Source organism: Cervus elaphus, chromosome 20, assembly GCF_910594005.1.
Source record: "Cervus elaphus chromosome 20, mCerEla1.1, whole genome shotgun sequence".
In the NCBI taxonomy this organism is placed as follows: Eukaryota; Metazoa; Chordata; class Mammalia; order Artiodactyla; family Cervidae; genus Cervus; species Cervus elaphus.
In genome coordinates, this window is record NC_057834.1 from 57,931,327 (window position 1) to 57,955,290 (window position 23,964).

At 47.1% G+C, this 23,964-nt stretch overlaps 2 protein-coding genes across 5 annotated transcripts in view; both read left to right on the forward strand.

Annotated features, from left to right (window-relative positions):
- SORT1 (sortilin 1) overlaps nt 1-4,574 on the forward strand; it is a 63,751-nt gene extending 59,177 nt beyond the window's left edge. For all 4 annotated transcript variants that reach the window (XM_043876797.1, XM_043876798.1, XM_043876799.1 and 1 more), the window contains one exon: nt 78-4,574. In XM_043876797.1, the coding sequence (XP_043732732.1) occupies nt 78-92 (15 nt within the window). In that variant the 3' untranslated portion in view covers nt 93-4,574. The remainder of the gene's footprint in view (nt 1-77) is intronic.
- Nucleotides 4,575-7,124: 2,550 nt separating this feature from the next.
- On the forward strand, nt 7,125-22,204 carry MYBPHL (myosin binding protein H like). Its single transcript, XM_043877282.1, has 9 exons — nt 7,125-7,303; nt 15,631-15,719; nt 16,503-16,698; nt 16,900-17,039; nt 17,181-17,340; nt 17,432-17,568; nt 18,012-18,198; nt 19,245-19,290; nt 21,798-22,204. The coding sequence occupies exons 1-8, from the start codon at nt 7,159-7,161 to the stop codon at nt 19,253-19,255; spliced, it is 1,065 nt and encodes a 354-aa protein (XP_043733217.1). The 5' UTR covers nt 7,125-7,158; the 3' UTR covers nt 19,256-19,290; nt 21,798-22,204.
- The last annotated feature ends 1,760 nt before the right edge of the window (nt 22,205-23,964 follow it).

The window sequence follows — 23,964 nt, forward strand, 5'->3', positions numbered from 1 at the left end:
TGGCTTTCAAAATAAGGATTAGGGATTTTCTTTTTTTGGTCTGTAAATAATATGGCCCATATCTTTTTTTTTTTCAGGACCTTCTGGAATAGCTCCTCAAAAGAGCTGGGACCGAGTATGGATGATGGATCCACAGTACCTCCTACACTCCCTGTGGCTCCGACTTAGGGAAATAAATTTCCCATTGCGAAGGACCCAGCTCTGTTTCTGCTGCTTCCATCAAAGCCAAAAGGACCTACACTAAAGAAATAGGGGGGTGGGGACCCAAAACACTCTTGACAATTGGCTTGGAGAAGAGAGGGGAAATTTTTGATTCTTTAACTTTACGAGTTCTGTGTTTTTGCAAGGTATGGGCCCTTTTTGGTTTTGGTTTTTAAGGGAAATGAAATGGAATTGAAGGGAACTTTTCACTAACCCCACAGTCGCATGTTTTGTGTGGCACCCACCCCAGAGCACCGGCCAGCTTCGTCATCAGCTCTCATGAAGCCCTTGGTGCCGTCCCCGGGCTGTGCTGTCCCTGGACAGTGCCAGCGCCACGAAGCAGCTGCAGGGATGAGCAACGAGGCTGCGATGACTGGCACAGCCTGGGCAGCCTCTCTCCCTCTGGGGCCAGCCCCGCTCCAAGAATAGTGCGCACCAGCTCCTCACACAGATCACTGCTTTTTGTTTTTCTTTCTTTCAGGAGCCACAGGCCACAGTGATTTTTCTTTTCCCCTGTTTAATTAGGCAATACCCTTGTTAATTGCCCTTTGGCAACTAACTTACATGTGCTTCCAAGACACTAAATCAGGAAAACTTAAAGGGCAATATTTTTAACTTGGGGCAGGAAGAAGGGAACAGCAGAGAATTGACTAGATTTAGCACCTATTAAAGGAGAAATTCTTGCTTCTTCTGAGATCTTTCAGGCCAGGCCTTATGTGTATGCCAGTGGACTTGCTCAAGGATGGGGCTCAAGCTGGGTGCCCAGGCTGAGCAACCTCTTCACTGGCGCGGCTGGTGGCGTGTGCAGCGCAGCCTCTGAGGACAGCTCATCCGTGAATCATTAGAATGGCTGCTTATTCGCTTCTTCTTAGGTTGCTGCTCTACATGGAGCCGTGACTAGACGTGTTTTCAGATTTAGGCTTTTAAAAAAGAAACCAGTTTTGTTACCAAGTTCTCCTCCTTACCCCTCCACTTCCCCAGCTTTGCCAAGTAATTTGTTGGCTTGAAACTTTTAGCCAAACCAACTGAAAAACACACTTCTAGTGCAGATTGATGTTTTGTGTGATACATTAAGTTCATATTTTAAATTTTAAAAAAATGTTCCCTTTGACATTTTTAAAAAATGAAATAAATTAGAAAATGTAACGAGGTGGCTTTTTGGGTGGCCAGACAGCGATGGAAAGCTGTAATCAGTTTTCGTACAGCTTGACTGTTTGCTATGCTCGAACATAGTAGTACGTTTTCAGTCTTAGCACACCTACTGTGCTGGTCACATTTTCTCCCAATAATTATGATTGGGACATTCTTTGATAACTGCCATTTTGCTGCTAGTTCATTTTATGGCTAGAAAGTCAGGAAAAAGTAAATGTGCCAAATGAACTTTTGTCAGAATGTATGAGCAGATGGCTGAATTGTCTTCTCACCAGAATGGATTAACAGCAGTAGGGAAAGCAGGGGAGGGAGTGGATGGAGAATTTTAGAGAGACTTTGAAATTGCAGTAAGATTAATGTAAGTCAGGGCACTATAAAGTTAAGGCAGTTTTTGTGAAGAGAGTTCATATTTGTTAGAGCCAGAGAGCACTAGTTTTTTAGGAAAATCTCATTCCTTTTGTAAGGTTTTTAAATTGAAAGTACTTCCAAAGATACACCAGCTCACAAATGATTAAAAAGTCTCAGCTTTTATCCCGTTCACCTTCACCTCCTGCCCCATGTGAATTTGATGCCCAGAGAAGACCTACTTAGACCATACACTCTTCTCCCCATAAATACCCACCGAAGTAGATGTGCCAACATACGGTGGTTCTCTGATTAGTTTTACATGTAAGAGAGCTAATACTCTTCTCTAACCATGTAAGACTAGGGCTCTTTACCTACAGCGATATCTGGGGTTTCTGTAGAACTTGGTAGTTTTCATGGCACTTTTTCACTTACATTATGTCATCTGAACCTCACAGCATTCTTAAAAAAAAAAAAAAACGCAGGGTTTGTAATCCCCATTAGAGATGGAGCTGAGGTACAAAAATGGAGTAAAGGTGTCAGGGTCCCTGTGAGTCCCGAGTGGTGACGGTGATTGTCTTTGGATCTCATGCACTTTGATGGATGCTCTTGCTGCCACGTGGGAGCAGGCTGCTTTCTTACAAACGTCTTGCAGTTCTTCAGGGCACAATGGCCCTTCTTTCAGAGTAGCATGTAGAGCTCTTTTGCCACCTTAGTAAACAGGAAATTTTTCGTGGCTTCTCCTGTTCTTCATGGGTGAAAGCAAAAGTAATGGTAATTTTGAGTATGTGTTTAGAAACCGCCCCTTACATCATTGAGGGTCACGGTGGTTCAAGAGTGTGGGAATGGAATCTCCACTGATGAGTCACCCTCTCCATTTCCCTTGTCCTCCCACCCATGACTGGCTGGAGAACTTAGCTGGTTTGAGGACTGCTAGCAAGACTGGCTGGCTAGCCTTCCGCATCTCTCACAAGGGATATGCTTGGGCTTATGTCCTCGGCCCAAGACAAAAACAGCTTAATAGATCCACGATAGCTCCTAAGAAAGAAAGATTTCTGATTTGTCCTACTGGTGTCAGGTTGGAGGATTATTTCTGAAAATAAAGTTGTGTAGTCTCAGGCTTAATAGCAAAAGGGATTGTTTCAGTAATAGAAATTAGCGTCATAAGGTAGGTTGGACATAGCAGACTGTCCAGAGTGATCTGAGCTCTGAAATCCAGGTGGCGAACTCACCATCTTTCATGTTCTGTGGACAGGTGTCTTGGACTTAAGATGGCTTTTGGTTTTCATTGAGACCTGAGACCAGGGATGCATAGGCCTAAGCTGTTCATGGAATGGGAACGCCACTTAGAAGAGTGAAAGTGTTTGGGGGACTGTGGCAGTTCTAGGCTGGGCTCAGGAGAGTCAATAGATGAGCTGTAACTAAAGCTTTAGAATTTGTCATCTGCCTCTGAATAGGCTTTCCAGTGTTTCTGTCTCATTCTTAGGTTTACCTCTGGGCCCCTGCATGCCGAAGCTGGCCTTTCATCCCTGGCAGATCAGTAATGTGCTGGCCACCACTGGCTCTGTCAGCAGCTGGTTCTCCCGTGGCCTTCACCATGGGACAAGGATAGAGGAGTGCAGGGCTGTCCACATCCACCCCACGTGGCAGGACTGGCCTGGCTTCAGTCTTTGTTTTCTAAGCAAATGATTCCAGTAGAGAGTTTCGTGTTTCCTCTTAGGAGAGCTTTAAAGAGCCCTGCTTCTGTGTGCAGTGGCTTGGAGCTCACCATGCTCACTGTTGGTACCGCCCCCTTGCCCCACATTAACCTGGGTACTTGGAACTGCTAAAATAGGAAGAGCTTCAGCTTTTCAACTTTGCTACTACCTTCCCTCAAGCAGGTAAATAAACATGGACTTACATGTCCTTCAAACAAAAACCAAAGTTTAAGATTTCCACATGATAGTGATAGGGAGGCCAGACTGTTCCATCTGCCACCAGTTTGCCCAGCTCAGGTTGCGCCAGGGACACCGTCCTGCCCCAGGAGGGCCGAGGCCTCGCCCTCATGGAGGATGATTGAAATAGCAGGAATATGTTGATTTCTTGGCTACTTTGCATTATAACAATAAGAATCAGAACTCTAATTAGAAATTGTCTTCAACAGCTTACTGTATGCATTTTTTTTTCACACCGGTACATTCTTAAGCATTCTTGTTTATATAGAATAACGTAAACTAATCTGTACCTTTCTATATATATATGTGTGTGTGTGTACATATATACATGTATAAACTGTATAGTGTACATGTTAATGATATGCCCAAATCCTTAATGCAGTTCTCATCCTCCGCATGCCCTCAGTTTGTAGTCACCTGACTTGAATGTTCCTGATGGTTCTGCCCACCTCCTGTGTTTGGACATCCAGGGAGGAGGGTAGGGTTTTGATGGTACCCTCCTTATCCTCGTGCACAGATATGCTCAGGGTCCCCATGTGTGCCTGGTATCCATCCCTCTCTTGTTTCCTGTTCCCTGTCTGAGCATGTGGTCCCTCCTGGTTCTGTAACTTCTCTGCCTCCTCCCCAAGCTGTCAGATAGCCTTCCTACTCAAGTCTAAAGCAGTATTAAGATCATTACTGCATGTGCGCTAAAAACCCAAGTTTTCTGTTCCCTTGGGACAGGAAATTGCATGTGAGGTGGGATAATCAAGTTTCAATGACCTATGTCAGTTGCACAACAAAGCCAGACCCCAGAATAAAATTCCACAAAATGGAAATAAAACTCAAATTTCTTTAGCACTGTGTAAATAAATCTGGATGTGTTTAACTTTGTACTGGTAATTTTCTGTATATTTGCAATATTTGGGTTAGAAATAAAACAGACTGGACTTTATTACCTGACCTACTAAAATGACTAAGCTACAGTTTGTTAATATGAAAGTTTCTCCACTTTTCTAGCTTCAAAAATCGAACCCCAGCAATCAGAGAACATCAATTAATGAGCCAGGACGATGTGTCTGTAAGTCCTACATGAAGGGTATTAGGTAGTTTATGGGAAAAACTACTCACTTTTTTCTTCTTCATGCTCTCAAAGATCTACCCCGCCATGGGTGTTTGTAAGACCAGATTTCTTTTTCTTCCTCCCCAGAAGTATAGCTGATCCACCCCAGTACAGCTTCTCAGCTTTGGTTGCTACATTCTTCCTTCTGGATGCAGCTATATGTCATTACTCACTTGAATTACATGATCCTTTAGCAGGTTCAACAGACGACAGCACTGAGGAGTTTACCTTCAACACTTGCGCACTTGCCCCTCTCACATTTCTCCTGCTGCTCTTACTCATAGTCGTTCCTAACCCATTTCATTTAGGACCTTAAAAGAGTTGCAACTTGACTCCAAAATATTTCTTTTAGTGGAGGTTACTGCCCACCCCCGTTTAGCCTTTAGCCAAGCCAGACAACTGCTTAGCCTGCTGTCCTGTGTTGGGGGGTCTTTCCATATAATGTTTACTCTGGGACCATGGTGTGAAGATGACCAGGCAGAGACCTTGCTCCTGAGGACTGCATGTCTGCTGGAAGAGTCCTCCCCCCGGGGAGGTTAACCAGGGTGGTTTATTTTCAAGAATTCTAACATAGTGTTCTCAGATTTCCTGCGACAGAATCAGTAACTTGCTTTTTTAAATGCATATCCCATCAAGACCTACTAAATTAGCCTTTCCAGTGGATAAGACCCTAGGAGTTGGCCTTTTCTATTTGATTCTTTCATACCTTCAATTGCAACAAGGAGCTAAGACCAAAACCCTGAACCAGTCTCTTCATCAAAGCATGGGGATAAGAGGGGTGTTTGGAGTACCCTGGTATACTGTCCGGACCTGTAAGGGCTCTGGCTGGTTCAGATAAGAGAAATAAGTCAGAAAGGCCTTTACACATGAGAGTCCTGACATAACACAGCACAGCCTCTCACCACCAACCCCAGAAGTCAAGCTCTATAGTCACCCTCTTCAGCCATCCTGCTCTTGATAAAACAGTTTCCTGGATCCCAAGTGGGTCTACAAGTTGTCCTGGCCCTCAGTCCCAATACAAGTTGCAAAGATGAGCTCTGGGCTTCTGTCCCACGACCCAGGGTAGTAACACAGACTCCCAGGATCCTATTGGCTGCCCCCAATTTGAGGGCCAAACGAGAAAAATGAGTAAGGAGTTCATTCATTGAACCATACTGATTGGTTTCCTTTAAAGATGGGGAAGCAGGGATGTGGAAACTTGCTACTTTCTACTCAGCTTTGCTATGAACCTAAAACTGCTCTTTTAAAGTCTATTTAAATATATATATATATATATATATATATTTAAATATATATATATATTCACATAAAATATATATATATTCACAGAGGAGATGCCAGCTTCTGGAAATGAGAAAGGGAGGGTACGATAGGAAATCTGATCTATTGGCTGTACTGCATGGAAGGTGTAAGTGATGGTCTAGTGAGCCTAGAAATCACACAGGACCTTTAGTATGTAACTAACACCTACTGTGCTCTGGCCACTTTCATACACTTTTACCATTTTATCCTCAACACTACCTTGGCATCGTCATGCCTTATTTCATAGAGCAGGGACCTAAGTTCCAGATTTTGGGACTTAAACCAGAGTCCATGATTTTCCTGGGGCCGCCTAGCAGAGGAGTAAGTAGCAGAGCCAGGGTCACACTCAAGTCCTCTGACTCCCCTCTCGCAACTGCTGTCTCGCCTCTCACTTGTACTTTCATCTCACAGGCAAGGGAGGTTTCAAAGGGTTAAGTGCTGGCCCAACCTAAAAATAGCTTACACTTATCATCGAGCACTTAGTTGGCTACACACCGCTAAGCACTTTACACAGATTACCTCTTTGAATGCTCACAAAAGCCCTAAGACTGTTATCTCCATTTCACAGATGAGGAAACAGACCTGAGACTGTTGTTACAAGGCACAGGCAATTGGTGATGGAGCCAAAGTGAGTTGGGGGTCTGGCTCCAGGGTGCAGACTCTGCCTTCCACTTCCATGGGGCAGGTGGGTGGGGTGGAAAGGAGAGGATGGGGCCCTTTTCCTGTGGACCCAGACACCCTTGGATGAGCTGGAGATCAGGATCTGAGATGTCGCCCAGTCCTCCCCCCAGAAGCCCGAGTCCCCATGTGAATGGTCTGAGCAGGGAGGGGCTGTTTGAAGCTCAAGCGCTCCCCTCCCTCCCCGGTGCTGTGTGAGAGGTGTCCTCTCTCTCCCAAGATAACAGGGCCACTGGGCCCTCCTCCTGCAGCTATTCCGGGCTGTGATCTGCTCCCCCTCTTCCTCTAGCCCCCGCTTCATCCCTCATGGGAGTCGCTGGGTGGGAACAGGACAGCCCAGTTACATGACCCTGGGGAGCCAGGCTGGAGAGCAGGTGCTCAGCCCCTCCCTCACCATCAACAGTGAAAATCTTCCCCTGGAGCCCAGCCTCTGGGTGGCCCAGCATGGAGGCAGCCACAGCTCCGGAGGCGGCCTTAGGACCCACACTGAAGGTGAAAGAAGCCAGCCCAGCAGATGCTGACGGACCTCAGGCTTCACCCCGGCAGGGGGCCGGCAGCCCCCTTCCCCAGCTCCTGCCCCCCATAGAAGGTGACTGGTGGGGAGGGGGTAGGCCGGGCAGTGGGTGTTGTCCATGGGTTTTGCAAAGCTAAATGCTTTCATGGGATGGGGACTTAGGATGGAGGAGCATCTGCTGGAACCCCCACCCCCTCTTTGATGGATTCTTGCTGCTCAACTGCCTCTGCTGGGTTTTTGCTTTTTACCTGAGAAGTCAGTGAATGGTGTTTGTGATACGCTATAGTAACTAATACTGATAGGCTTATATTTTTACCTTTAAAATGTATCGGTCACAGGGCCTAGGAGGACCTGATATATTACTAACATCAGTCAGGGAGGGAATGAAGGGTGAGATGGGATCCATCTGGACCAGGAGAAGAGGGAAACGAAAAGCTTGGAGCCGCTGGGAAGCTGAGCACTGAACAGATGTGACACTCTGCCTCGCCCTCAGCAGGGCCAGGAGTCCGAGACCCATCCCAATGCCCCCGCCAGCTCCCATGGGAAACTCTAGCCTCTCCTAACCCAAGCACCACGGAAGCAGAGACCTTCGAGGAGAAGCATTCTAAGGTTCCTCCTCTGTGGTCTCTGTGAGCCTCTCAGCAAAGAGGTGTTTTTGACCTAAGAGGTAGTGGGTGCCCTGGCCAGCCCTGGAATTCCCTGCCTGCAGCCCTGCTGCCCGCCCCACACCTGGCCCTGGCCCCACAACTGGCCTCTGTAGCTAAGAGACTTCACTGGAGTGGCTCCCATTGCGCCTAGCTTAGCCAACCAAGGGAGACTGGTTTTTGCCCTCTCCTGCAAAGAAACACTGAAAAATGTTCCCTGTATAAAGTCCCCGCTTCTCGCCCCTTGAAGCCCTAAGTGCAGAGGATGCAAAGACCACAAATGAGACAGCGTGGAATGCCAGAATAGGGAGAAGAAGAAAAGACAGGGTCTAGACTCAATTCCCAGGGCCGCCTCCAGCAGCTCCGTGACCTTGATCAAGTCAATGGACTTCAGGGCTTCAATTCCTCTCTATGAAATGGTGATTATTAGTATCTACCTGGTAAGGTAGTTGGAAGGATTGTTGAGATAATCCAAAGTGCTTTTGAAGAGGCCAAATTAAGATGTGAATAGATAATGTATTATTTCCAAATCAGGAGTAAAGGCTGAGTTCTACCTGCAAACAGGGTTTGCAGGTCCTGGGAAAGTCCAGGACCTCTTATCATCCTATGGAAGACAATGGGTCTTCAGAAGCTATTTGAATGTCAATGGCACATAGGCAACTGAGTTTACCCCCATTGAAAAACAGATAAAGAGAGCAGAAGTTACTGGGAACATGTTAGGTTGGAATGGTCTTGAGGCAGAAAGCCAGTTTCTTCCCCCAAAAGACCCAGGGAATAAGCCACAGGGTGAGGGAGAATGAGAGCCAGGACTGCTGACTCCTTGACCACTGGTCTCCGCAAAGCCCTGAGAGAGGGTGCTCATCCCCTCATACTTACCCCTCCGGCCACAGGGGTGGATGCTGTGGGCTGTCAACTCCTAACATCCCCAGCCCATAAGTGAGGCCTGAAGGACCACATTCTTGTGTGTGGTCTCACCCACTGGCATCCCAGAGGCCCCTGACAGTAAAGCCTCCTGGTGACACTGTGCAAAGTGTTTGCATCTGTCACCTGTTTGGAAAAAGAGTTCAAATGCTAGCTCTGTCCTGTGACCCTAGGCAAGTCAATCCACCCCTTTGGGTTTCCATCTCTTACCTGTAAATTGAGAGGTAGAATTAAATCAGAGTTCTTAACTCTTTGCTGGATATGGATCCCTAGGAAAACTAAGGAAAACTGGGCTCTTGCTTCAAGAAAAATACTCAACAAAGCTCAGGGAGTTCACAGAATTACTGAAGTCTATCCAGAGGTTTTTAGGGAGTGCCATGGTGCTGGCCTAGATGGCCCCCAAGTTCCCTATGAGCGCCAAGGACTTCTCCTTCCTCTTAATGCCTCCTCTTTCTCACGGGGAGTTCTATGGGACCCAGAGAGGCACAGTGGTGAGCATGTGAGCACATGTGAAATAGAGCAGGCGTCAAAATATTTGCAACATCAAAATAAACTGCAACTGGCCAGCACTGAGCTTTTAGTCAAGAAGGTGCTCTCCATAGCTAAGTAAATAAGTGGAAGTGGGTGGCTGGCACTGGGAAAGCATCCTTTGTCACTCTCAGCACACACGGAGGCACTGTGTCCTGAAGGCCAGAGGAGAGCGTTCATGATAGTGAGAGGCCCGCTTCCCTGGTGGCTCAGTGGTAAAGAATCTGCCTGCCTGCCAATGCAGGAGACACGGTCTGACCCCTGGTCCAGGAAGATCCCACATGCTGTGGAGCGACTAAGCCTGTGTACCACAACTATTGAACCTGTGCTCCAAAACCCCGGGGGGCTACAACTACTGAGCTCATGAGCCATATGTACTGAAGCCCGCGTGCTCTAGAGCCCATGCTCAGCAACAAGAGAAGCCACCACAATGGGAAGGCCAAGCACTGTCAACTACAGAGTAGCCTCTGCTCTCTGCAACTAGAGAAAAGTCGCTGCAACAACAAAGACCCAGCACAGCCAAAAGTAAATAAATAAGTAAAAATTTTAAATAATAATAATAAGAGGCCATGGGACCAGCTGCATCCTGACACGGAGAAGACGGGACCCTGAGCCCCAGAGGGAGGGCCCATCTGTAGATCTCAGCTCGATTGCTTCCTGCTGACCCTGTGCCCTCCTTCAATCTGGACCGTCCTGTGTCTTCACGCTTGGGAAGCTGCGTGCCCAGCCTTGAAGCAACCATCCTCCCTCCCACTCTCCCTTCCTATCCTCTTTCTTCCTTCTACAAATATTTATTTTGTATCTTATTATGTGCCAGGCACTGTTACAAAAATGCACAAAATAGGCAAAAATAATTTCCTTGTAGAGATTACATTCTATGTAAGGAGACAGATAAATAAATAAGCAAATAAAATGTATAAATAGTGATAAACTGCTGTGCTGAAAAATAAGACAAAGAAAGAAGATAGAAAATGCTGGTAATGGCAAGAGTGCTTGCTGTTGTTGTTTTTTTTAATAGGTTTGTCTTTTTTTTTCATTATTTTTTTAAGATCTATTTATTTATTTTTTGGCTGTAGTGGGTCTTAACTGCTGTACTCGGGCTTTCTCTAGTTACAGTGAGCAGCAGCTACTCTTCATTGCAGAGCTCAGGCTTCTCATTACAGTGGCTTCTCTCGTTGCAGAGCATGGGTTCTAGGGCACACTGGCCTCAGTAGTTGCAGCTTGAGGGCTCTAGAGTACTGGCTCAGTAGTTGTGGCCCACAGGCTTAGTCGCTTCGGGGCATGTGGGATCTTTCTGGGCCTGGGATCGGACTCATGTGCCCTGCATTGTCAGGCAGATTCTTATACACTGCGCCACCAGGAAAGTTTGCTTGTGGTTTTTAAACAGGTTATTCAGTGAAAGCCTTGTTAATAAGGTGATTTGAGCAGCAACTTAAAGGAGTCAAGAGATATGCTTGCAGATAATTGCATGAAGATAATTGAGAAGGTTTTCCAAGGAGAGAGAACAGTAAGTGCAAATGCCCTGAGGCAGGGCTGTGCCTTATGGACTGGGGCTGCAGTGGCAGAAGCAGAGTGAGGGAGAGAATGTCAGGTTTGGAGTCACAAGGTGGCAGGACCATTGTGAACACCGGTTCAACTATGAGACAGAGGGGCAGCCGGTGTAGGGTTTTAGGTGTAGGTTTTAAAACTTTTCTGGCTGCTGAACTAAGAATAGGCTGTGTTGTTGTTGTTCAGTCGCTGAGTCATGTCCAGTCCTTTGTGACCCCGTGGACTTCAGTATACCAGGCTCCCCGTCCTTCACTATCTCCCAGATAGGCTACAGGCAAGCCTTAGACACTAGCAAGATCATCAATTAGAATGAGGATTTGGGAGAAGGTATGGAAGTTTTAGAAGCGGAGGATGTCCAACAGTCACCCGGGAGAATAGGAGACTGAAGGAATCAGGGAAGTCTGGCAGAAATGCCAGTGTCTGTTTCGAGGTAGTGGCCATCCATTTAAATTGCTTTTTTTTTGGCTGTGATGGGTCTTCGTTGCTACACGTTTCTCTAGTTGTGCTGCGAGGGCTTCGTTGCGGTGGCTTCTCGTGTTGCGGAGCATGGCTCTAGGCATGCGGGCTTCAGTAGTTGTGCAGGTGGGCTCAATAGTTGCAGCTTGCAGTCTTAGTGGCCCTGAAGTATGTGGAATCTTTCCGGATCAGGGATCGAGCCATTGTCCCCTGCCTTGGTGGGCAGATTCTTAACCACTGGGCCACCAGGGAAGTCCTGGCCATCAATTTAAAGTCAGCACAGTTTTATAATATTTTCCCCAGCCACGTTGGACTGTACGGATGCAGGCACCGAGGGGGTGGTAGTTAACTGGGGCTGGGTGTTATTAGGATGTGGAAAGGATTAGGGATATGAGTGGGTTTGCAAGGAGCGAATCTGATGACAACCGTGGAGGCTAAGCTGGGTGAGAAAGAAAATAACACTGAGGGGGTGATGGAGAGTGCAGGGGTAGGAGGATAATGGGTCAGGGGTCTCAGTGGGCTGAAGGGTCGCTGCTGGTGAAGCACTAGAGGGAGAGAGTTGACGGGATAGAAGGTGGTGCTGAGAGAGTGGGCTGCTTGAAATTCAGATTCTAGAGTGGCTAGACTCTATTCTACTGGCCTTGACAATGACTAAAGGAACCAAGGGCTGAAGCAGGGGAGGATGAAATCTTTGGAGGAGCGGCCGGCGAGGCTGTGAGGCGGCCCTGCAGGAACTGGAAGTCTGGGTGTTGAGATGACCAAGAATCTTGACTTTAGTTGTGTTGGAGAAGGTGACGCTGAGTCAGTGTTACCGTCATCAGCATGAGGAGGAGAGGGTGACAGAGTCTCCTCCTCAGAGAAGTGTAAGATGCATGTGATATCCTGTGGATTAACTAATGTTTTTCTAAGAAATGCTGGCACTTTTGGGGATCCATGGAAATCTTTGGGGTTACTGGAAGCCGTAGCCTGCCCTGTGGATTTGCTCTTTCAGTAACCATTCACTCACACAGGCCTGTGCACACACATGCCCTCACAGTCCTGTACTCACACACACTCAGGCACATGTACACTTCACTCTTTCAATGTGTCCATCTTGTTCCTTCACCCTCCAGACCATAACGAACACCATCATTCTGAACTACACAGTCCTTAGGGAATCACTGCAGGAAAGTCTCTAGCCATGTGAAACCAAATTAAGTGAGGATGTTGACAGTTAATTCCCGTGGACAGAGAAGGAAACCTCAGCAGGATGAAATTAGGTAGAATTAGGAGGGATTCTCTTTCTTTTTTTCTTTTTCTTTTCTTTTTTGTTTTTTTGGCTGAACTGCATGGCATGTGGGACCCTAGTTCCCTGACCAGGGATCAAACTCACGCCCACTGCATTAGAAGCATGCGGTCCTAACCACTGGATCATCAGGGAAGTCAGAAGGGATTTTCTATTCAAGAGGAGTCAAGATCTCTGGACTTTAAGTAGCTTCCTTCTCCACTAACTTGGGTTTTTTTCTAAATAATTAATTAATTTGGCTGTATCAAGTCTTAGCTGTGGCACGAGGGGTCTTTCGTTGCAGCACACAGACTCTCTAGTTGCGGCTCTTGGGCTCTGTTGCTCTGTGTTGCTCATGTGTGATCTTCCCCAACCAGGGATCAAACCCACAGCCCCTGCATTGCAAGGCGGATTCTTAACCACTGGACCACCAGGGAAGTCCCCTTTCTCCACTAATTTGTAAGACAGTATTCGGTCTGAGAAAAATTCAGTGCTGAGAGCAACACGGCTCAGAAGCCAAGGACTCTCATAGCACTTTTCGAAATACTTTTTTCCTAAGACTCTGTGAAGGGAGAAAACCAAACTGCCGCTGTCCCAGAACTGGTCTCAGGAAACCAAGGCTGTGCTTCAGGGCGGTAGTCTTTGTTGCACATCCCTCCTGGCATCTGAGGAGGAGAAAGACCTTGGGTGGCAGGAAAAGCCAGGTTTCTCCAAGGTCAGTACAATTAACACCTCGCCTGACTGTGGATGTGTGAAAAGAGAGGCCCCAGATGAGCCCTGCTATTAACATGCTTAGCAAGGGTCAGATTGCTCTCTTTTGCTGGGCAAACCGAACCCTGGGTGCGCTGGGGAAGGGCTTGCCGCAGCCCAGACACCTGTGCTGTCAAACAGTCCTCTGCCACCTCTGCACTGTGTCAGCAGCTTCAGCCTCAAGCCCATCCTCCGCCCGCCCTCCCACTGGAGCTGGGAGACTCTGAGAGCACAATCTTCGCCTGCTTGTCCTCAGACCTGGAACATTCTTGTCACTTAAGTTTGTCCCCTCTTGATCCATCCTCTTGTCAGGGAATCCCACTTCTTTCTTTCTTTCTTTCATGTGGACCATTTTAAAAGTCTTTATTGAATTGATTGCAATATTGCTTCTGGGTTTTTTTTTTTTTTTTTTTTTTAATGTTTTGGGTTTTGGGCCCCAAGCCATGTGAGATCTCAGCTCCCTGACCAGGGATCGAACCCACACCCTCTGCTTTGGAAGGTGAAGTCTTAACCACGGGACCACCAGGAAAGTCCCAAGGTCCCTCCTAACTCAGAGATGCTATAAGCAGTGCAAGGGACATCAGAGCTGGCTTCTTCCCAACCCTCTGCCCAGCAAGCGTGAGGGGTTCGCTCCCCACCCAGCAGTGGGGAAGCAAAGCCAACAAGATGAGGTTTTGAGCCTCCTTTTCAACTGCCACCCTCTTTTTTCAGAAAACCCTAAAGTCATATCCGCCTGTTCTCAACTCCTTGGTCGCTTGCCAAGATGACCACAGGAGAGGAACACATCACACAACACTTCTTCTGTTCTTCATGCCCCTCCTCCACCCAAACTGCCAAAGTCGAACAGAGGGCAGCCGAGCGGAGCGGGGTCATTCAGCTGCCCGGGCTCTGAGCTGCCCAGTCCTTGCTGAGGCTTCAGGCCCCGAGCCACGTGGGTGGGACAGCGCTCAGAACACGGCCCCTGCCCCCAGCCTCGCAGTACCACCCAGTTCCTGTTCAGTTGGTGTAGAGGGGTGAGGCGCAGCCTAAGACAGCACAACCCAGGTTGAAATGTAAGCCGCCCGGTGAAAATGGAAACTAGGCAAATAAAATGGACAGCATGCACTGAACATTTCTGTCTATATTCATCTACCAAGCCCAAGTAACCTCGTGATGGTGATGGGGGTGGAGTGTGGGAGTGAAGTTCCTGGTCTCTAAGCAAGACCTACAAACTCAGGGGTAGGAAGAGCTTTGTAGAACCTTTTTTTGTTTTATTTTCAACTCCACCATTCCAATCCTGCATTATGTAATGTACATTTTAAACAGTTCTATTTGTAAGTAAACATTCATGTATTGGGGTGAATGTTAAGGAATGTATTTACAGGGACATGTATGTTATAAAGGCTGGAATCTGCTATCAAGCTGCTTTCTGCTAGAGAAAGGAGGAGACAGGGGAGCTCCAGAAGGCTGGAAAACAGAGTAGATTCCAGACAGGACCCCAAGGGAATCCAGCCAGGACCCCAAGGGAACCCATCCTCCAACCTTACTCCTGAGCATCTCCTGTCTTCATCCTGGAAGCCAATAAACATAATCTAATCTCTCTTTCACTGAAACAGCCTGGAAGATCAAGGGGGTGGGGTGAGCAATGGACCTAATCTTTCCCAGATTCTGATTGTACAAAATGATCCTGCACAGAATGGAAGACACTACCCAGGCCCCTGAACAGGGTGGCCTCGAAGAGGAAGGGACCCAGGAGCCAGTTCCCCCTGCAGTGACGCCATTGCTGTCCTGGTGGGTTCAGAGTGTTGACTACCTGCGGAAAGTAAAGCTTCCTCCTCCATGTGTGGCCCCAAAATGGGAAGAGGGGCTGATACTTGGGGGCCAGGATTGACACTGAAAGTGGCCTTGATAAAGGGAGTGTTGAAGACAAATGTAGAAAAGGAGTGGAAAGACAAACCACTCAGGCTAGACTGGTCCATGCACAAACAAAATATCTCAGTTGATGAAAAGTCGGTGGTAGAGAGCTACAGATTAAAAGAGGTAGGAGTCAGGCTCACCCTTTTGTCCTCTTTCTGCCTATACTTTTAACGCTCTCTCTCTCAGATCCTTCAGCTGGTTGCTTATCCCTGAATCTCAGTGAGACAACGGGTGCCGTCCTCTCATTCCCTGAGGGAGGGCTGAGTTAGCTGAGTGTTGCTTGGGTCACCCACCTATGGAACACAACTCCATGCAGCATTCACATCCTCTAAACTCTCCTCTTCCCCCTACAGGAAGCTCACCACCCCCCTCTTCTCTCTCTCTCCATCACTCAGAGCACCCCAAGATCTGGCTACCTCGGGCCCTGAGGCAGACCTACATCAGGAAGGTTGGAGACACTGTGAACCTTCTAATCCCATTCCAGGTGATCATACCAGGCCCACGTTGAGTCCATGACCAGAGCCAGGCCAGGGTTTTGATTTGGAAACAAAAACCAAGAGTTCTGCTAGTAGTGGGGCAGCCATCCTAGCCTTGAATGGAGGGTGCGTGTCCCCCAAAATTTGAGGTGGCTCTTCCATTGGCAATCCTGAGGGGGGTTGGGATCAGGTCAGATCAGGCCAGGCATGCCTAGGGGATGCTGCGAGGCTAATCCACACCCTTCAATCAGCAGAGATCTGACAGCTCTCAGCTTGTGGGGCTCTCAGGAGTCTGGCGGGCATCCCGGGTGGTTCATTGGTAAAGAACCCATCTGCCAATGCAGGAGATGCAGGAGCCGTGGGTTTGATCTCTGCATCAGGAAGATCCCCTGGAAAAGAAAATGGCAACCCACTCCAGTATTCTTGCCTGGAAAATCTCGTGGACAGAGGAGTCTGGCAAGCTGCAGTCTGTGGGATCACAAAGAGTCAGACATGACTGAGTGAGCACACATGCACGGACAAGAGTCTGGGCAGCTATTGTTAGTCCCAGCTGCCCTGAGTGTCCATGACCTAGACTCTCAGAGGGTGGGCGATGCAAAGCCCTTTCCCATGATCCTGAGACTGTTGCCGGGAGATGCAGGTCCCCTGGGGCAGTTCACCAAACTCTCAGTCAAAGAATTTGCAGCTGTGAGTCAAGTCACCATGTGGACCTGGTGGATCTGACCCTTACTGCAGCTGGGAGGGGCGAGAGGCCTCTGGGGGCCACTCACAGTCATCTCCCTATTTCTCAGGGCAAACCCAAACCTCAAGCCATCTGGACGCGTGATGGCTGTGCCTTGGACACCAGTCGTGTGAGTGTGCGGAATGGGGAGCGGGACTCTATCCTCTTCATCAGAGAGGCCCAGCGTGCGGACTCGGGTCGCTACCAGCTCAGTGTGCGGCTGGGCGGGCTGGAGGCCACCGCCACCATTGACATCCTGGTGATTGGTACCGTGTGGGGAATGGGAGACTGGGTGGTCCTCGGGGCTCCCGCTCCAGCCTGAATGGGGATACGCACAGAGAGCTGGGGAGGCGGGACTGGGGGCGCAGTGGAAGGTGGAGGGAGGGCTGGCATACAGACGCCCCTCCTGGAGTGATGTCATGGCAGGGGAGGCGTGTCGCGCCCACAGTTTTGCTTGGCCCTTTCAGAGAGGCCAGGCCCTCCTCAGAGCATCAAGTTGGTGGATGTCTGGGGCTCCAGTGCTACCCTGGAGTGGACTCCTCCCCAAGACATGGGCAATGCGGCCCTCCTGGGATACACGGTGCAGAAGGCTGACACCAAATCTGGGGTGAGGCCTGGCTGGGAGAGAGGGAGGGAGGAACACGAACATTCTGGAATGGGGCTCTGGTAACTCTGTGCGGTTGGCTGGGGATCAGTGAATGCCCTAAACAGGGGTCTCACTCCCGGCGTCTTGTGGGGACACTCACAGCTGTGGTTCAGCGTGCTGGAGCGCTATCACCGCACCAGCTGCACGGTCTCCAACCTCATCGTCGGCAACTCCTACGCATTTCGAGTCTTTGCTGAGAACCAGTGTGGGCTCAGCGAGAACGCCCCCGTCACTTCCGACCTGGCCCACATCCAGAAAGCAGGTAAGGTACCACCAGGACTCAAAGCTGCGAAGAGTTAAGGAGAAAGAGTTGGAGAGGGATGGGGCCCTGAGGCATTTCTTGGTCCCCTCAGCTACTGTTTACAAGACCGAGGGCTTTGCCCAGCGAGATTTCTCTGAAGCCCCGAAGTTCACCCAGCCCCTGGTGGACTGCACTACGGTCATTGGCTACGACACCCAGCTCTTCTGCTGCGTCCGTGCCTCCCCCAAGGTGAGCAGGGAGGTCTGTGCGTGCTGGGCTGTGTTACTTTCTGCCTGCTGAGGAACATTCTAACCAAAACATTTATTCCTGTCACCTTCACAGCACATTAGGTAGGAACACTCAGGGCACTGGGGTTCAAGACAGGTCGATGGGGATAATGTTTCCAGTTTGCCTTTTAGTGTTTGTTCCTCATACACGAAGATGTCACTTAATACTGCTGCTGCTGCTAAGTCGCTTCAGTCGTGTCTGACTCTGTGCGACCCCATGGACTGCAGCCTACCAGGCTCCTCCGTCCCTGGGATTTTCCAGGCAAGAGTACTGGAGTGGGGTGCCATTGCCTTCTCCGGTCACTTAATGACCTGCTAGCATCTGGGCACGAGCTGTCCCTCTGGCAGGGGCGATGGAGCTGTGTTGGTTTCTTCTTACTCTCCCCCCTCATCTTTATCTTCCAGCCGAAGATCATCTGGCTGAAGAACAAGATGGATATCCAGGGCAACCCCAAGTACAGAGCCCTTACTCACCTGGGAATCTGCTCCCTGGAAATCCGCAAGCCTGGCCCCTTTGACGGAGGCATCTACACCTGCAAGGCGGTTAACCCCCTGGGGGAGGCGTCCGTGGACTGTCGGGTGGATGTGAAAGGTAAGGGCAGACCTGTCACCTTAGGGTGCAAGCACCTCCTCTCTCCTTAGGTGGAAAATCTGAGGGCAGAGACACAAGCCTAGAAGGAGAAGGGCTTGGGGGGCTTCCCCTTCAGGCCTTCTCATTACTGTCGTCATCAGGTTGTATCTGAGGAGCCGTCTTTATTATCCACTCTTTCATTTTTCTCCATCATAATTCTGTAATTTAGGAAGAATCACTATTTCCACTTTGCAAAGGAGAGACCTGAAGCACAGGGAGGTGACTGATCGGCTTACCCTGGATTTCCAGTGTTGGTTAGTTGAGGAGTTGGCACTGTGGTGGAAAGAGGCCAAGTCTCCTGGACCTCACCCAGATTGTTTTCATTAAACTGTACGATCTCCTGACTCAATCCCAGAGAGCTGCAGCTCTTTGTTGGGCATTTAGACAAACCAAAGGACTTTCATCTCCAGTTGTTAAACAAAAATACTGCACAGTCTCTCTACCTCTTTTCAAGCATTCACTTATTTATCCATTCCGGTCACCTTGATCAGATCATCATTACATTTAATTTATTTTTATTTATTTGGTTGTGCCAGCAGGATCTTCCATCTTCATTGTGGCATGAGGGATCTTTAGTTGTGGCATGTGGGATCCAGTTCCCTGACCAGGGATCAAAACCAAGCAGCCTGCATTGGGAGTGTGGAGGCTTAACCACTGGACCACTAGGAAGTCCACATCATTGCATTTGGAATATTGTTTATAATGATCTATTTACTGATCTATTTCCCCATAAACTATGAGCACTTTGAGGGCAGAGACCATCTTATTTGCCTTTGTCCCCCAGTGTTTAGCCCAGTTTATGACACACAGCGGGCTCTTTCTAAGTGTATGCAGCATGAATCAGGGCTGAACGGGCCATTACATGTCCTATTCTTCCCTCTGCATAGATTCCTAATTAGACCCATAGACTTCTCCCAGACCTGAAAGTATATCCCTTCTTGATGTTCTCAAAGGTTTCCCAGAGATTTCTGAGATGTTAACACTGAGAAATGTCTTAATTCTTGCAGCTCCTAATTGAGGCACCCTAAGCGGAAATGGGTAACTCCGAGGAAGGTAAGGAAAGAGGGACGGGGGTCTGAGTGCAGTATTTTATGTTTATGGTTAGTGTTGTTGAATCTGGGACAGATATGTATTCCTGAGCCTTTCAACCATACACTCACTGGCAACCACTTTTTTTCAAAATAGTTTAATGTATTTTAATAGCAAACATAGCACAGAAGACAGACAACATTAAAAACATGTACTTGCATGTAGGACAACTCAGAAAAGTATACTGAATGGATGGAATCTACTGTATAATTAAAATGCTATAAACACCATTTAGTTGAAGTCAATAAGAAATTTGCTTGTTTTTAAAAATCCAAATGCTGGCACTGTCCAGAAAAATTTAACTGGTTATTGATTTATTCTCTTTCATTTTTATTTTTTGAATTATGGAAGTATGATAACACATTTACAGAAGACTTGGAAAATACAGAACAAAGTTACCTATATTTCCACTATGACAGGTTTATTTATTATTGTTATAAAGTTGAACTGCTGAATCTTGTTTACTGAAACATTCTGACTTGCATTAATGCTTTATGGTCCCACATTTATGTTAAAAATTCACACAGAAATGAAAACGGAGAAACTACCAATACCTGATTTCTGTCCCCCATTTTTCCACTTGCAAACATACACTTAGGTACCTTTTGACTCAATAGAAAAAAATAATGTTCAGAACTACCAATAGCAGGAAGAAGAGAATTTTTTTTTTTAAAGAATGAAATGTATCCATCATAGTGCATTCTTAAGCAGGTTCTCCACGTTTATGGTATGCTAGCTAGATGTCTTTGCTATAATTGTTACATGTTTGGCATGGATAACACACAGGTTGATATTTTCAAAAAGGCCGACCAGACAGGCCTGGTTTGCCTCCTGTGAAGCGCCCATAGCTGCCCTCTGGAGGCTCAGATCTGCTCTGAGGTCCTGGGCAATTTCCTGCAACAGAGAAGAAAGGGAGATTTGCTCATCTAATGACTTCTAATGTTACGTCTAATTTCACCCAGTGCCATAGTAACAGTCCTGTTAATGATGAGGTTTCTTTACCCCTCCAGTAGAGGGCGCAGTTGCTTTTGTAGCCAGTTGCTTTACCAGCCATGGATTTGAAGGCAGTCTTAAGCCACCATATAGAGACCTCCTTAATTATTCCCCCTTCTCCATGGCTGGAGCTCTTTGAGCTAGAGGCAGTGCTGGCATTTGAGAGAGAAGGTGGAGCAGCTGCGACTGTGTACACACTTCTTTTCTTTTAATCACGTTTTTTTTTTCATTTATTTTTATTAGTTGGAGACTAATTACTTTACAATATTGTAGTGGTTTTTGTCATACATTGACATGAATTAGCCATGGATTTACATGTATTCCCCATCCTGATCCCCCCTCCCACCTCCCTCTCTACTGAATCCCTCTGGGTCTTCCCAGTGCACCAGGTCCGAGCACTTGTCTCATGTATCCAACCTGGGCTGGTGATCAGTTTAACCACGTTTTTGTAAGTGAATAAATACTAACATCCATGTGGAGGAAATTTACTATAGATGAGGTCTACTTTGGTCTCAGCCTCCATCTATCGGTACTCCTCAAGCTGATGTTAGGAATTAAACTTAATGGTCTTCTGAAGAAGAGTGATAGCATCTACATAATTGTAAGGGGGGGGTTGGGGGGCTCTGTGGGAAGGAGTGAACAGGTGCTGTAAGGAAAGGCAACAAGGAAACAGTCAGGAGAGAAGGATGGTGGAGGTCACAGCCACCATACAGCAGAAAAAGAGAGAAGAAGATGTTCTGGTCAATAAGTGTTTCTACCACAGTATGTTAAGCATGATGAAAAACAGATTAGTTTGCTTGCTTTTTACTTTGAAGCTTTGGGGTTCCTTCCCTTCCAAGAGAAGAAAACCACTGTTATCCTTATATGTCAATAATAATTGAACATGTGGGTTATGTGGTCCCAAGCAGCACATTATTGACAAAGGGCAGCTCAGATTGTCATGTAGAACTTGACAGCTCCTTCAAGACTACATCATTCACAGTAGAAATGTTGTGTACAAGCTGATGAGTGGGGTGAAAAGGAAGCTCATGAGAAAATTAAAGAGAACTGGTTCTCAACGTCTCCTCTGACTTGCAGCTCCTGGCTGATGAAACCCAAGAGTGAATTCCATCCCAGAAGCCATTTATTTAAGCCTCTCACTGCTCTATAGCAAATGAAAACCCTGAGGGATGCATTAAAATGCAAACTTCTCAGGAGAGCTCGCTCTGCCAGTTGGCTTGCACAGTCAGTTCTCTCGCCATCCCTCAGTTCCTCTCTGCATTAAGGTTAAGGTTAATGACATTGTGTTGATGTTATTCTTGTTACTGTTAGTTGCCCTTTCCCATCTCTCCCAGTTAGTGCCAGCAACGAAGCAGGGTAAATGGAGAATTCAGAGCACAGGATGCAGAGAATGTGAACGGGTTGCCTCAGCAGCCTCGATGCACTCTGGCTGTTGGCTGTTATGGCCACAACCTACCCTCTCTTTTCTGTCCTTCCAGGAAGCCTGTGGCAAGACTGTGTTCTTAAGAAGCTCCAGTACAGTGTCTGTTTGGACTAATCTAAATAAAAGTGTGGATGCTCAGTGCAAAAGTGTCCATCTGTTTGAGGCTTTCTATATAGAAAACCACTAAGAAGACTGCAATCCTTTAGCCAGACTTATGGAATCTCTGCACCTCCAAGACTCCTCTTTCTCTTCCTATATCCATGTTCTCTTCCACAGAGATCCCTAACACTGTCTTTTTCTCTAGACAGTCATGACAGCGCTATACAGTATCAGGTGCTCAAAGGGATATTAAAGATGACCTGCCCTCTTCCTCTCTGCGCTTTCCAGTATAAGTTGGAAAACTGGATGCAATTCTATTATAGAGAAACAGACAACAGGATACATGAATACATGCATAACTAATTAAAGACAGAGCACTAAAACCTGAGGGCTAGGAGACAATGAAGAAAGTGAAGCAGAGTTTCAATAAGCCCTAGAGAAAGAATAAAGGTGATGTGCTCTTGCTTACATGTTTTCATTTCTATAACAAATAACATACTGAAGGCATTCTGTGATGGAGTCTGCAGAAGACAGAGATAATTCCTCCCATCCTGGTAAGGGCATGGTGCTCTTCCCATCCAGAATTGGAGTCTGTTTCTTCCCCCCTTGAATCTGGCTGACCAGGTGACCTGTTTTGATCAAAAGAACACAGCGGAAGTGATGTTATGCCAGTTGAGAGGTCTACTAGTTTCTGTTTTTGCTTTTGGAAGTCATTGTGTACATAACTGACTGGCTTCCCAGCCAGTCATGTGCACAATTAAAGAATTATCATGTTCCCAATTAAAGAATCTCATCATAGATTGCTGAATTATGGGAGGCCCATGAAGGACAACCAAGAATCCCAGCTGATAGCCAGCACCAGCAGCCTAGACATGTGGGGCCACCTTTGAGCCTGCAGCTCTAGACAAATCCAATCTACTCCTTGTGTAAAGACAGGCTCTCCTTGAATAGTCCAGCAAAATTGTAAAATCATGAGCAGATGAATAGTTGCTGCTGTTTCAAACCACTAAATATACACATTAATACATGATTGAAACAGCCGTCTATGCATGAGGCTCTGAAGGCTTTATCTCTTTTAATCTTCATTTTACAACTGAGTGAGTTGAAGCTTATAAATTGCTCTAAGTTATGCAGTTGGAAAGTAGAAGCTCTAGGATTTGAACCAGGTCTGTTTGACTTCAAGCTTTCCATATTTCTTCTCATGTCTTTCACCCAAGGACCCCCACTGTTTGGGTCTGGGTTGGAATCATGGGTTTAAGAAAGAAAATATTCCTAGAAGACAGTAAATATAAGGCAAAGTTTTGAAAAAGGAAGGGATCTATTTCGGCTCAGTACGAAGAGCTGTTCTGTTCAGACTAAAATGCTTATTTTCAGTTGAGACCAAGTATCTATTCCAGCCTTTCTCAACTGCAGTTCTATGAGAATTAAGTTCCAATGTCCCAAGGCATTCCTTACATGTGATAAATTAACTTCTTCCTATGCATCCAGAATGTCACTAGTTATCTAGCATCCTTGGGACAACTGAGAAAACAGTCACACTAATCATATGTAGGGTCTAATGCACTTGATGAGCATGTTGGGAGGACTGTTAAGGAGCAGGGGCCAGAGTCCAAAGCCAGCCAGTCATGTACACAATGACCAAGATGCTTGCCTGCATCCAAGGAGAACTGCACTGGAATCCTAAATTTTTCATTTATGCACTCAACACTATGCTCAAAGTACCTTCTGAACTAAGGCTTACCATGTGCCTGGGAGGGAGTATGATTTCTTCATTAATTTATCTCTTCATTATTTATCCAAAATCTTTAATACCTATTCATACATATCATTTTGGGGTTGACCTGAGAGGGTCACATATTTCCCAGATTAGAGGCCTTTATGCTGAGTGAAAAATTCTTGTGCCTGGATCTACATTTTCTTCCCTCATTGTCATTCCGATGGAAAAGAAAGTAGATCCATTGCTTATTTCTCTACAACAGCTTTCAAAATCATAATTTGGTGATAGAAAATTGGAGATGGGTTTCCTTAGAAGGAATTAACTCCCAACTTTCTAAAACTGCCTCCTTCACTTACCGGAAGGTGGGTGAAGAATTTCCTTACTCAGGCTGCTCCTAGGGGAAGAA

What these genes read in the sequence shown, in the direction of transcription:
- MYBPHL (XM_043877282.1), top strand. Translation starts at nt 7,159, where the DNA reads ATGGAGGCAGCCACAGCTCCGGAGGCGGCCTTAGGACCCACACTGAAG. An exon ending in ACCTTCTAATCCCATTCCAG is followed by an intron (nt 15,720 to 16,502) that starts GTGATCATACCA and finishes CCTATTTCTCAG; the next exon opens with GGCAAACCCAAACCTCAAGC. An exon ending in AGGCTGACACCAAATCTGGG is followed by an intron (nt 17,040 to 17,180) that starts GTGAGGCCTGGC and finishes GGACACTCACAG; the next exon opens with CTGTGGTTCAGCGTGCTGGA.